General features: G+C 40.6%; 1 protein-coding gene across 3 annotated transcripts in view; it reads right to left on the bottom strand.

The window, feature by feature from the left end:
* Window positions 1-2733: 2733 nt before the first annotated feature.
* SEL1L2 (SEL1L2 adaptor subunit of SYVN1 ubiquitin ligase) overlaps window positions 2734-13888 on the bottom strand; it is a 104328-nt gene continuing 93173 nt past the window's right edge. For 2 of the 3 annotated variants that reach the window (XM_020281882.2, XM_076010918.1), the window contains exons 17-19: window positions 11776-11948; window positions 3678-3806; window positions 2951-3092 (exon numbers count right to left, since the gene is read on the bottom strand). In XM_020281882.2, coding sequence (XP_020137471.2) covers window positions 2976-3092; window positions 3678-3806; window positions 11776-11948 — 419 coding nt within the window. In that variant the 3' untranslated portion in view covers window positions 2951-2975. Of the gene's footprint in view, window positions 3093-3677; window positions 3807-11775; window positions 11949-13888 lie in introns of all 3 variants that reach the window. The other variant, XM_020281881.2, reaches the window with a different exon arrangement.

The following is a 13888-nucleotide window of genomic DNA, read 5'->3' as shown; positions in this document are numbered from 1 at the left end:
CAAGGTGTAAACAGAGCCTGCCTCATAGCAGGTGCTCAGTGATGTTCCTTTCTCCTCCTCTGGGCCTCACCACATTGTCTTCTCAATGGCTCTGTGGGGTTCCCAGAGAGGGGAGTGCAGGAAGAAGCAGCATCTCTACCATTCAAGACTTTGGGGAAAAGCAGAGAATTCCAAAAGCATGCTCCTCAGAAAATGACTCTGGACCTCTGCTCTAGAAAAAAAATTATCTGACTTGACTTTTAAAAAATGTATCGACTCGAATAGCTACTCCAATTGAATGAAGAGTCAGGGAGGAAAGCGAGTTACAAAAGAGAATTAGATTTAAAAAAAAACAACACAAACAGCTGCCTTGTAGTCCACAGCCTATCAGTTTTTATTTAAAAGCATCAGAAGCAGGAAAATGAACAAGGGCTCTCTGTGGGACCATGGAGTGGGTGGGATTTGCCATGACAGGGGAGTATCTGTGGCTCACAGGCTCTTTGTCCCTAGATCTGTCACCTCAAAGCTGCACAGGTGCTGGCAGGTACCCAACCATGCACCGTGGTGGTGGGAACTGCCCCAGTGACGGCTCTGGGAAGAGGCCCAGAAATGGAGATTATAATGATTTGAACCCCCTAAATCATTCCTGTTTACAAAGCTTGCTCCATTTCTCACATTTACATGGAACAATCAGCTTAAATGGGAAATTTATGAACTTGGGCTGCCCTCCCACCTCTATTTTAGGCAGTGCTCTACTCTACACAGCAAGTCACAAAACCAGTCTCCCCTGCAACCCTGCCTGCAGTGATTTTCACAAGCTTTACCTCGAAGGAGCTCATCTTTCATCCAGACTTTGAGCCAGGACTCACTGACGCTGCCTTCCACACTCCCCTCTTTGCCAATATTCTCATTACTATGCTCAATTTCTAGACACCTGTGAGATATAATTGCATGGCTGTCCTGTTCATTAGGCCTCATCTGAGACTTGGATGCCTGCCCCTTCCTGTATGTTTGTATAAAATATGCTGGGCCCTTTGGAACTGGAACTCCCTAATAAAGCAGGGACCATGTCCAGAAAAGTCTAAACACTTGGACATTAGACAGGCCTGTATTAGTTAGTTCATGGCCAAATAAATGGGTGTGGTTAGTATGTGTATGTGCTGTGTTTATAAAGCACTTTTGACATTAGTTGTATTTAAGACTTACAATTCTCCAGCAAGGTAGGAAATACTCCCATTTTATGGAGGAAAAAATGAGGTTTGGAAAAATTATGCCCAAAGTCACAGAGCTACTGAGGGACAGAGCTGGACTTCAAATCCAAGTGGTTTGATTCCAAACTCCGTGCATACCCACCCTTTCATTCCACTTTCTGATTATGATTGATATTAATTAACTCTTCTTTTCCCTAAGTTGAATTTTTACGTAGGGAAGCAGGATCTTTTTCTACCTATGCACCAGCATTTTAGCTGGAGAACTATCTGCAAAGCATTGAAGACACAGATTGATGTCAACTCAGCTGTTATCCCATTCCAACTGATTTGACATGTGTTTTTAAAGGATATTAAAAGGTACAACTTATGGAGTTTGTTCTGGGTGCCAGGCCCTGTGCTACTACTCCCTTTACATACATTATCCTATTTAATCTTCGTATCAGCTCTCTAAGGTATTATTCTTCCCATTTTGCAGATGAAGAAACTGAGGCTTGAGAGGTCAAACAGCTAGAGAGTTGTGGAGCTGGGATGCAAGCCTGGCCCTTGACATAAGTCATAGCTTTGCACTCTCCTTGCCCACCCTGCCACCAGTGCTGGGCCCCTGATTTACCTGTTGGAAGCCAGAAAATCTAGACCTTTCAGCTTGTGTCCTGGGAGGCTGGTATCATCTCCTTTTTATGAGGTGCCCTAAGGGGGATTTCCAGTGTCTTTTAAGTTTTGCATTGCTATAAAGGAACACCTGAGGCTGGGTAATTCATAAAGAAAGAGGTTTATTTGGCTCACGGTTCTGCAGGATATACAAGAAGCATGGTGCCAACATGCTTCAGGAAGCTTCCACTCATGGTGGAAGGTGAAGGGAAGCCGGCATGTCACATGGTGAGAAGAAGGAAGGGAGAGGGAGAGGGAGAGGAGGCAAGTGCCAGGCTCTTTTTAACACTGAGTTCTCACAGGGACTAATAGAGAACTCACTTATTACTGCACAGATGGCACCAAGCTATTCATCAGGGATCTGCCCCATGACCAAATCTCCTCCCACCAGGCCCCACCTCCAACAGGAGATCAAATTTCAACATGTGATTTGGAGGAGACAAATATCCACACTGTATCACCCAGGAAGAACAGGGTTCTGATGAGGATTGGAGGAGAGGGGCATGATGCTGCATCGGCCTCAGATTTCTTTGTTCACTACACAACTGCTAAGGGAGCTTTGCTAGAAGGCCCCTTGGTGAGGAGTTCGGGTTAGCCCCCACTCCCCACTTCCAGGCTCAGCATACCACGGGGGGCTGTTGCTTATTAGGGCTAGAGTCACTCACAGGGTCATTCCTACAAGATCTGTTTGTACGAGGTCTATTTGTAAATTTTTGTCTTTATCCTGTTCTGAGGGGTCTGTATTCCTGCATTCCCCAGACTCCCCCTTTTCACCTCAGTATGGCTGTGGGAGCCAAGAAACCCAGCTTGCCCTCTTGAAAGGGGGAGGTTGTTATTACAACACAAACTGGGTGGTCTTTATTCCTAATGCAGGGCTAGATCACCAAAATGACAAGTTTGCAACGAAGTCTTAGGCGACCAGTCCCCAGTGTCCCCCAGATGGTCCCCTCAACTAAGCAGGAAGTCTGACAGTTGTTTCTCTAGGACAGGCCCCAAGTTTTGTCCATTTTTCCAACACAGGTCTGAGTAGGAAATCTGCAGCAGACTCTTGATTTGGATGAGGGAATTCTTTATTTCCTGAGGATACCTTGAAATGAACTGGTTCCCACGAGCAGGTTTTCCTATGATCCAGATCTACTAGCGGCGATTTCTAAGCAGGAAAATCAGCACGGCAACAATTAGGCCAATCATAAATAAATCCCAGTATGGTCCAAGGATGTTGTCCAGTTTCATCCATTTCCATCTCATTGTAAACTGTTGGCAAGAGACATCCTCTCAAAAAAAAGTCCAAGCCTCTCACTCCACTCAGAACCATGATCTCCCAAACGCACCACCACCGATCCTCCCCCATTCATTCCCTTTCTGTCTCGGAAGACACGATCTTTGCTTGCTTACAGCTCTCACAGGAGGCTTAACTAGCACCTTTAGAATAACCTCAAAGATTTAAAAAATTTAACTTCCACTTTTTCAAACTACCGCTCTGTGATACTGCTTGCCACCTGCCATCTGCCTACCAGTCTCAGATCTTGATGGCAAGAACTATGTTGTGAACAAGTATATATAGCACATGTCACTTTGCTTAAGGCGTTGAACATAGTACGTGCTGAAAAGAATATCTGCCAAATGAATTCACTGGTTGTATTACAAAATACAACACACATTCAATATAACAAGCAGAATTGCTCTGCATGGTAAGTGTAAGACTTTGAATTCTGCTTCTCAAAGGAAAACCAATCCCCAAAAGACTCCTCTGGAGGGTCTTGTCACTTGGTCCCTAAGAGTTAACTCATTGGAGTTTTCAGATCAAATAGATTCCAGACCTATTTGAGACAAACTTACATTAAAAAGCAGAATATCTCGGAGCATATGCACAGTTTCCAGTTTCATGAGGGCAAAGAACACAGGTATGTGAGCATCTGGACTTGTTTGAGCAGCCATGTCATATAACCTCCTGGCCAAGTGAATGTCCTGGAAATAGAATAGCCCATACTCATTAGGTGCAGATTCTTTAGGGGTAAGTAAAGAGAAACCATTGTTTGAAATATCATAGTTTATATTTTGTAGGCAAAGTCCCCCCCACCCCAAAAGGTATTCATGCCCTCTTATCTCTAGGACCTTGAATATGGTTATATGGCAAAAGGGACTTTGAAAATGAAATTAAGGTTACAGACCTTAATATGGGGGGATTACCCTGTATTATCCAGATGGACCCCGTATAATCATATGAACAGAGTTATCTCAGGGCTGAGGGCAGAAGAGAGAGATGTGGCAGGAGAAGTTGGAGAGATTCTAAGCACGAGAGGGACTCAAATTGCCGTTGTTGGAGAGGATCACAAGGAAAGAATGAGAAGGAATTCCAACAACCAGCAAGGAAATGGGGATCTGGGTTCTACAACCTCAAGAAACGGAATTCAGCCAACGACCTGAAGGAGTTTGGAAGTGGACTCTTCCCCAGAGCCTCCAGGAAGGAACACAGCCTTGATTTTAGCTTTGTGAGACCCTACACAGAGGATGTGGTCAAGCCACCTGGGCTTTTGACCTATAGAAACTGTGAGAGATAAATCTGTGTTGATGTAAACCCCTCAATTTGTGGTAATTTGTTATGGCAGCCATAGAAAACTAACACAATCTCTAAAAAGCTTTCTTGGATACCCCTGGACCAGTTCCTAGTTGTGATTTCAACAAAAGGGGCAGAGAATACTAGACACTAATAAAACAGTTCCCTAACATAAATTAAAAAACAGTAAGTAATAATCATTTAAAATTTCTAATTATCATCATAGTACGTATCATATCTGAAGCTATAGAATTTGTTTATGCAATTTTCTGTCTATAGGTCCTTGAAAACAAAAAACCCTTGAATTCCCAGTGCTTAATAAAGTGCCTACTGCATAGTAGGCCTTTGATATTGCTTATAGGAGGAATGAATAAGCTATGTTGGCTCTCATGTTGGAATTCAGTTCCTCAAATGACATTCTGTATTTTCAGGAAATTTTTTTATTGTTAAATTATGCCATGGCAGATAAAAATTTGTTTCTTTGTATTTCACCTACTTATGTCTTGTTTTATTTGTTTGCTTTTTTTCTTTGTGTGCCCAAACAGTAAGAAAAGGTTAAGTGGCATTGCTTTTAAAGGTTAAAGTGTTCTGGTTTGATTCCAGTACTGTATTTTGCTTGGGTGCCCATGGACCATTTTCAAAAGAAAGGGAAGAAGAGATTTTTTACAAACTGTGGTTATCCAAATATCTCTTTGTCTTTCCTGCTCCATCACCCAGGCTTTGATAGTTATGAAAGGTCTTTGTTTGAGGCCTTTGCTAAACCTGTTTTTTGGGTGGTGTCTCCTCTCAGCTGTCTCCTGCTTATCATTCCTTAAATTTTAAAGCTTTGTGGCCTGATAAATTAATTTGTTGGAGAAAGAGTAATGCTGTTGCTTAAAATACTTAAAATTCAGGAGATTGTATGGAACGAGTCTTCCTGGCAACAGAGAAAATAGATGTTGTAAAAACTCTATTTTTGTCTCTAATTCCAACAAATTCGGTGGGTGTTCATTGGAAAGCACCCTGCGGATTATAACGGCTGTGTCAGCCAAACACGTGAAAGGCATATTGACTTGAACCCGAGATGCAGGGAAAGGCAGACTTCGTCAATATCTCAGGCATCCGTTCTTATTTGAGGCAGGCAATAGTTATTAGTTTATCTCTTGAAGTACAAGCATTACAATTCAGTCACTTAGTTTATAATAAAAAAGTAGCAAGAAGTGGGATGAGTTCACCCCTGGCCCAGGATACCTCACAGTTTGCAGTGGGTCCGGAGAATGGGACATGAAAGTCTTTCTTTAAAATTCCCAGAGAAAGAAATCACTGAATGTGTCTGGCTATTAGGGCAATTCATATAAAAGCAACTACTGGATGAAAAAAGACTCCTCATTCTTTGACACTATTTAGTAAAAAATCCAAATCATGCGAACAAAAAATTCATCCCAATAGTGTTTTGATGAAGGCCAGGATTCATTAAATGAGAAGTCCATTGCATACCTCATCCACTGAGATTTAACTTCTCTGCGGTACATTTGAGTTTATTTTGTTTTAAATTTAGTGACTTAGGAGGTTATATAAACCTATCTGCAGACTCCTGTTAAATAATATGTTTCTAACTAAATGTCACGTGAATACTACCTAGTATTCAGATGTTCAAAATAGCTTCTTTTAATTCAAAGGTATAAAACTCTCCTGCAATAAAGTAGCTGGTTTGTGAAAATTGTTCCATTTCCCTACACAGGAGTTTTCCAGCTCCAAATCTTTGGGTGTCATCAAAAATTTCTTATCCTGAGACGGAGCATGTGAATGGGAAGGTAGTTTTTGAATAATTTGTCCTTGTTTTCTTATTATAACTATACCATATATTAATTAGAGGAAACTTTGGAAATACAGAACTGAATAAATTTTTAAAAAGCCACCCACAATCTCACTGAATGGGGATAGTTACTGATAATATTTTATACACATTTTCCAGTATTTATATATATATATTCATATATAGGTACTTTTAATTTAGGAATTTTTTACTCTGAATAATATTTTGTCTTCTACTTTCTTAACCTAACAATATATTTCAAACAATATGTCATGTCCTAATGTATTCCTCTAGTCTACAATGTTTTGTAATGGTTGTGTAGTATATTATAATAATGGCTAATACTTATTAAATACTTACTATGTACCAGTCACCTCTGTCATTTAATCATCAGGACAATTCTATAGGACAGGTAATGTTATTAACTCCATTTTGAAAAGGAAAATACTGAGACATAGACTGTCACTTACCCAAATTTATATGAACTTATAAGTGACAGAAATGGGATTCAAATCCAAATTGTCTGTTTTTAGTATGCTCATGTAACTACCAGGCCATAAAATACATGGTTTAATACTATACCACTACACAATAATATAGATAACATGTCTTCTATTTTGGAGCATTTTGGCTGGTTGTAGAGTTGCTTTTTGTTTTTTCAGTAACAAGTAAAGCTATACACACACAAAATATTGTTTTATATATTTCTGATTATTTCTCTAGGTGATAGATGTTTATTTCCTGAAAGGTTATGACCATTTCTAAGTAGTGTGTGTTCTGTCATGCCATATTTCTAAGAGGGCCATTTTAAATATTAAATATATAACTTTAACTTATCCTTTCTAGAAAACAATTCTATTCTGGTGTTTAAAGCTTCAGCTGTAACACTCTATAGGTGGTCAGACCAGACAAATTAGAAAAGAAACATCATTGCACCATAATTACTTTTACTTTTGACAGGTCTATTTATAATTTATTTGGTGGATGTGGTTTTGTTTTCTCTGCAGGATCCAAAAATATGTGTTATCTCATAGGTCTAAATATATACATTTGAAACTCTTCTCCAAAGGATAATTTCCCTCCACTGTTTACCTTACTTTAGGATAGCTTTCTTTTTCTTCCATTTGAAAAGATTATCATTACGTTTCTCATACTCCACTCTACAAAAATTTTGAACAGAATCTGAAAGCCCTGATTCCCCCACCTGAACTAATTATTCCTTCTTTAACATGTTTATAGTACTTTATCTTTGATTCTTTTTAAGGGTGTGTTTGCATGTATGTGCACACCATTTTGGGCTTTAATTACAGCTATGCACATGTCTCTTTCGTGGTGGACTGTGAACTCTTTGAAGGCTGTCTTGTTTTTGTATCCTCAGAGCCAAGTACAGTGCTTCCTGACACAGAACAGGCAATTGATAAATATTCAAATGAATAAGTGAATGAATGAAAAGCAGAGTACAGTACCACGGTAGTTGAGAAATAGATATCTTTTACATCTGGATGTTCCTTAAAAGATTCAAAGAGGAGATGGCATTGAAGCTGTTCTTTGAGAAATGGACTGGTCTTTAATGGGCAAAAATGTTGGGGAAGATCATTTCAGCAAAAGGTCAGGAAGGTTCAGTTCAAGGTCTTTGAGGGGAAGGAATATGTAACCTACACTGTATGTGAGGGGAAAGTGGTATATAAAACCATTATTATCAAGGTAGCTTAGGTCAAGTAGGGTTTTCAATGCAAAGTAGAAGTCTGGAATTCATCAGGCAATAAAAAGTAAATAAGATTCTTGATACTTGTTTGCTTGTTTGTGTTTTTGGTGGTTTTCTTAGAGGGGAGAGTAGGATGGAGGGGGTAACAACAACAGAGTTATATTTTATCAAGAATAAACTGGTAGTGCCTTGTTAAATAGATTATGTATTAAGATAATGCTAACATCTGTAACCCCCAAATTTTAATGGCTTACCATAATAAAGTTTATTTCTCCTCATTCAACATTCCAATGTGGGTGTTACTGGTTTGTGATGAATTTTCTTCGTGTGGTAATTGCTGGACCAAAGCTCCTTTCATCCTGTGATTTTTACAGTCTCCGCCAGCCTCTGCTGCATTCAGTCATTGGAAGGGAAAGAGACTAGGGAGAAGCTCCATCTACTTCTTAGCTGCCTCAGCCCAGAGATGAAGCACTTTACTTTTCCCGCCAAGCCAAGAACTATCACTTGGATGCAAAGGGAGCTGGGAAATGTAGTTTCTGACTAGGTGGGCACACCCCCATAATCTCCTCACTGTGGACTGAAGATGACAAATCTTTGGTGGATGGAGCCACCTCTGCCACAGATTTGAAGGAAGAACACTAGAATGGAAGATGCCTTTACAACATGCTGAGGTGAGCAGAAATTCAGACCTGAACCAGGTATGGACAGAAGGAATAGCCAGGAGGGGATGGGCAACAGGCTTTGTTCATGGTTAAATTTCTGAAGTATTTACAAATCAAGTGTAAATTGAAAAAGAGTTTCATAACAACTTGTGGGCTGAGTGCTTATATTTCTAAACTAGTTTAGGTCCTCTCCCAATTCTTCCCCAGGTTTTATTTGGTGTCCCAGGACAATACTGCAGTCAGTCCTGGCCCCACAGTTTAATTCAAGTAGCTCATTGGCTAACACACTTCCCAGAGAAGCTATTAGGATAACTCACCTACATCATCCTAGCCCCAACTGCCTTTCTTAAAAACAGATGATAACAACAATCACCCATATTTTTACATTGATTTACCAAGAATTGATTTATAACTCACTTTCTTCCTCAGAAATCTTAAATGCAGAGTTTATGAAACATGATTTCCACCCTACCTTCTTTGATTCCCAGAGAAACCCTGATAATGGTATTATAACTCATCCTTCTCAACAGTTTCCATGAAAATTAACTAATAAAGAGGATTGTGAAGTGACTTGCTGAAGAAATGCTTAATTGCTTGATATTTTAAGCACTGGTGAGGCCTACTCTCCTAACTGCTCTGCTTTTATTGGAACAAGCTTTGAGCTTTTAATTATCAGGATATTCATTTTAAGAATTAGAAAAGTGATTATCTCCTTGTTAATTTGATTATGAGATGGCAAGATTAGTAAACTTTGCCCCTGAGTCCTAGGTTATTATTTTCCTAATTGCTAAACAAAAGAAACCAATAAAAACAAAGAGCAATGATCCCTCATTATCTAAATCTAAAATTCTCATATCCAGGTCTGAGGTTAAGAGCAGCCCCTGTTTCTTTTTAAACGTAGAGAATTTCTGTAGGAAAAAATACGCTTATGACTGAGAGAGACTGATCAAATGAACTCTCCATGATATAACAGAAACCCTAGCAGAAAAGAACAGAAAAGTGGGCAAAGAGAAACTTCAGAGTGTTTTTCTGAACGTACGAAACATATGTCTGGACAATTATTATTTGACTTTATAAAGAAAGTGCCTGCAGGGGTGACTCTAAAGAGGAAATCCAGGGCCAGCTGGGCACTGACAGCCTGCGTGTCCTGAGAGGATGCTCCTTCTCGCCCTCAGGGACTCAAGGCAAAATGGCCTCATTGTGCTAAGGATACACTGTCAGAGGGAACAAGTCCTTCTAGAATCAGGAGTGGGAGAGCTAACTTGAATTTAACACATGGAGTGGGGTCACTTTTATCCTTTCCGTAGACAATGCTCTCCTCATGTTGTTATGTTTTGCACGGGGATTGATGAATAAAAGCTTTAATCTTATTGAAGCCTTACTTAGCAGTGGCTCAAATTCCCTTCTGATCTAAATAAGTCATTCCACACACTGTTTGACTACAAAGCCCTTTCACAAAGGCGAATTCATTTTATCCTCAAAGCCTGGAGCAAGGCAGGTATCATTAGTTCTGTTTTACTGACATGAATGATGGGTGGGGAGCTGGGGGTGGCCAAATAACATCCCAAGAATTATCTAATTTAGCTATTCAATCCAGCTCCATTCTCCCCCAGATTTTACAAACATGGGAAGCTTGCACTTGGTAACAATGGGGAAAACGGACTAGATTTGGATTTGCCATTCTTTCCACTGCGTAGGCTGCCTGGGCTAATGAAAAATGATCAGCCAAAAGGCAAGCTGCAGGAGAGGACAGGATAGCAGGGATCTGCACGTTGAATAAGGAGACCTTAGCTGCAGTGTGCACCATTAGCAGTTCTCAAATAGGAAATTCCCTACCAATAATTCTCAGTTACTAGCACAACTGGAAGAAAGAAGAGAGCATAAAAGCCAATAATTTCCACATTACTTGGCTTTAGAAATGCAGCCAGGAATATAAGCATATAAATACTGAGGAGAAACACATGCTTGAGCACTAAGAATGACTTCTTGTAGGGCATACTCTTGCACCCCAAAACAGGGGGGCAGACAGGCCTGGATTCAAATTCTGGCTCCACTACTGATGAGCTTTGCAAGCTTGGCCAAATGACTTAACATCTCTGCACTGTAGCTCCCTGATGCCTATATTGAGGACAATTATAGGGACTATCTCATTGAGCAGTTGTGTGATTTCAGTGACAGAGTACACATAACACACCCAGCCTGTCTGTTACTATCATTATTTATTTATTTATTTATTTTTTGAGACAGAGTCTCACTTTGTTACCCAGGCTAGAGTGAGTGCCGTGGCATCAGCCTAGCTCACAGCAACCTCAATCTCCTGGGCTCAAGCGATCCTCCTGCCTCAGCCTCCTGAGTAGCTGGGACTACAGGCATGCGCCACCATGCCTGGCTAATTTTTTGTATATATATTTTTAGTTGGTCAATTAATTTGTTTCTATTTTTAGTAGAGACGGGGTCTCGCTCAGGCTGGTTTCGAACTCCTGACCTCGAGCAATCTGCCCTCCTCGGCCTCCCAGAGTGCTAGGATTACAGGCGTGAGCCACCATGCCCGGCCTATCATTATTGATATTGAATGCACTGTATCACTCTGTCAGACCCCGATGCCATCTTCTGTCTTAATTACACCACTGTCTAAGAGATTTACTCGATACTACCTTGTGGTGCTAGCTCTCTTTTCAAGTGAATATGCCTCATTCCTCAAATCAAGTGCAGTCTCGGGAGGTTGAAGATACAAAATCTTGGGCGTTACTAAAGTGCCCAGCACTGTGTCATGTACACAGGGTGCTCCATAAGACATTTCTGTATTAATGCCACTTTCGTATCCAGCTGTTGTCTCACTCCACGTTCTCCTTCTTTCTCTGCTGAGAGCTTGAGAGCCAGTGGAAATTTCAATGGAAAAGGTCCTAAACGTAGAGGGGAGGGGAGGTAGGGCCCCCAAGAGAAAGTATGTGCTGGAAAAAGCAGGAACTTATGAATCAAACTGGCCTAGACTAGATCTCTTCTACTAATCAGTTATGTCCTTGGCATAAATGGAGAAAATAATATCTATCTCACAGGGTAAGTAATGTGTGTTGGCACAGGGGAGAGCCTCAGTAAATGCTAAGTATTTTCCTTTCTTCCTCTACATCGATAACATCAATGAAATTCAAAACATTTATAAATTTTCTCTTCCCACACAGCTGTCATTATTAAGTTTGAATTAATATCAATGCGATTACCTTGGCAATACCCAAGCCGTGTTCATACATGTAGGCCAGATTGAACATGGCTTGTGCACTGTGGTATTTGTCGGCTGCGATGCCGTAATGTGTGGCTGCTGTTTGATAGTCTTTCTTAGTCCCGTAGCCATAGTAGTGGTAATCTCCAATTTTTACTCTAGCAAATGCATTGCCTGATAGAAACATTAGAAAAAGAAGAATCATAACTCAAACGATTCATGTGTACCTCCCAGGAAGTCACTCTAATGATCTTGTTTCAGTCCTTTAAAAAAAAAAAAAAAAAAATATATATATATATATATATATATATACTTGAATATCTAAATATCAAAAAGAAAAAAGACACTCGAATCATCATTAGGTATACTTTATGAAATACAAAATATAACACTCAATGCTAGCTGTCTTCATTATAGGCTAACACCCCGGGTATTGTCCAAGTGTTCTTAAAGAACAAAAAATTACAAATTTTCCCCTTTAAATTCAATTTTTTGAAAGTAGGTCAACTCTTGGAAAACGGGAACCCATCCCTCCTGTCCTCAGACTTCACTCTTAAAGCTCTACTCTCCTGCATCACCAGTTTTGCCCTGTTTCCCAGATCAATCCCATTGGCCAAACACGCTCTGGTATTGTCTATGAACAAAAATAAACCCTCTCTTTATCCTGTGGTGTCTCCTTCTAGCTCATGCCCCATTTCTCTGTTCTTCTTTACACTCAACCTTTTCAAAATTGTACACTGTCTCCAAAGCTTCACCTCCCACAGACTCTTCGACCTACTCCAACCTGGATTCTGCCCCTCCTCCTCGGAACTGCTACTTTGAAGGTGGTGGGTGACCTCCAGATCCATTGGCCATATCTCTGCCCTCATCTTCCTCGGCCTCTGAGCAGCACTGGAGTCATGGGACCCACTTGCCCAAGCACTTTCCTCTCTTGGCATTGATGGCACTGCATTCTCTTGATTTCCCTCCTACCTCATAGGCTCTTGTTTTCAAACTCTTGCCTGACCTCTCATCTACCCACTTTCTAAATGTTGGAATGTTAAGGGCTTATTTCTAACTACTTTTCTCTCTTTCTTCTTTCTCTTCTTTTCTCTCCTGTCCTCCCCACCTCTCTCCACCACTCTGCTCGATCTCAACTCTTTCTCCAGGTGACCTCGTCTAGTTCCACGGTTATCTTTGTGTTAACTACATCTGAATTTATATCTTCAGTCCTGTCTCTCCCTGAGGCCCAGATCCTCATGATTGCCTTCTTTATTTCTCTACTTGGATTTCAAACTTAAAACATCCAATAGAGGTTTCCTAACACCTTACATCTTTTCCTCCAAACAAAATAATCAGTTTCTTCCCTGTTTCAGTACTAGAGCCACCATTGTCCAGGCCTTAAAGCTAGGGGAAGTATTCCTAGGTCTTTTTTCCCCCTCACCTCCATTATCAAGTTCATCAGCAAATCCTGTTGATTTTATAATACCTTTTAAACATATCTATCTCTTGACATCTCCTCGACTACCTATTCAAGCCAAGAATACTGCAATAGCCTTCAAACTGTTCTTTTATCCTCACTTTTCAATCCATTCTCTGCATAACAGCCAGGGTGGTCTTTTTAAAACGTGAAATCAAACCACGGTATTCCCCTGTCTCAAACTCCCCCATGGCTTCACTTTGCATTTGGAGTAACATCCAGACTCCTTGCCAGACCTACAAGTCATGCCTAACCTGCCTTCTGCCTCCCTGACTAGCCCTATCACATGTCACTTTCTCACTTCAACTTATTATTCCTTCCACATACCAAGCTCATTCCTGCCTCAGGATCCCTGCACAAGGTCCATGAATTAGGATCCTCACGTCCCTTTGCCTGGAGGGTTCAGAATCCCTCCAACTCTTCACATGGCTGGTTTTTCATCATTTGGGTCTGAGCACAAATGCCCCTTCCCTCCGAGAGGCCTTTCTCTGAGTCCCTTGTCTAAAGTACCCCCGCAACCCCTAACCCAGCAGTTAACTGTCTCATCTCCATGTTTTATTTCCTTACAACATATATCACTGTTATCTTATTTGCTTACAAGTTTATTTCCTCACTAGTTTATTTCCTCTCTTCCTCATAAGGGCAGGGACAAGTA

The sequence above is a fragment of the Microcebus murinus genome, chromosome 16, assembly GCF_040939455.1.
Source record: "Microcebus murinus isolate Inina chromosome 16, M.murinus_Inina_mat1.0, whole genome shotgun sequence".
Classification (NCBI taxonomy): Eukaryota; Metazoa; Chordata; class Mammalia; order Primates; family Cheirogaleidae; genus Microcebus; species Microcebus murinus.
Note: the sequence above shows the minus strand (reverse complement) of the source record. Positions and strands in the feature narration are given on the sequence as shown.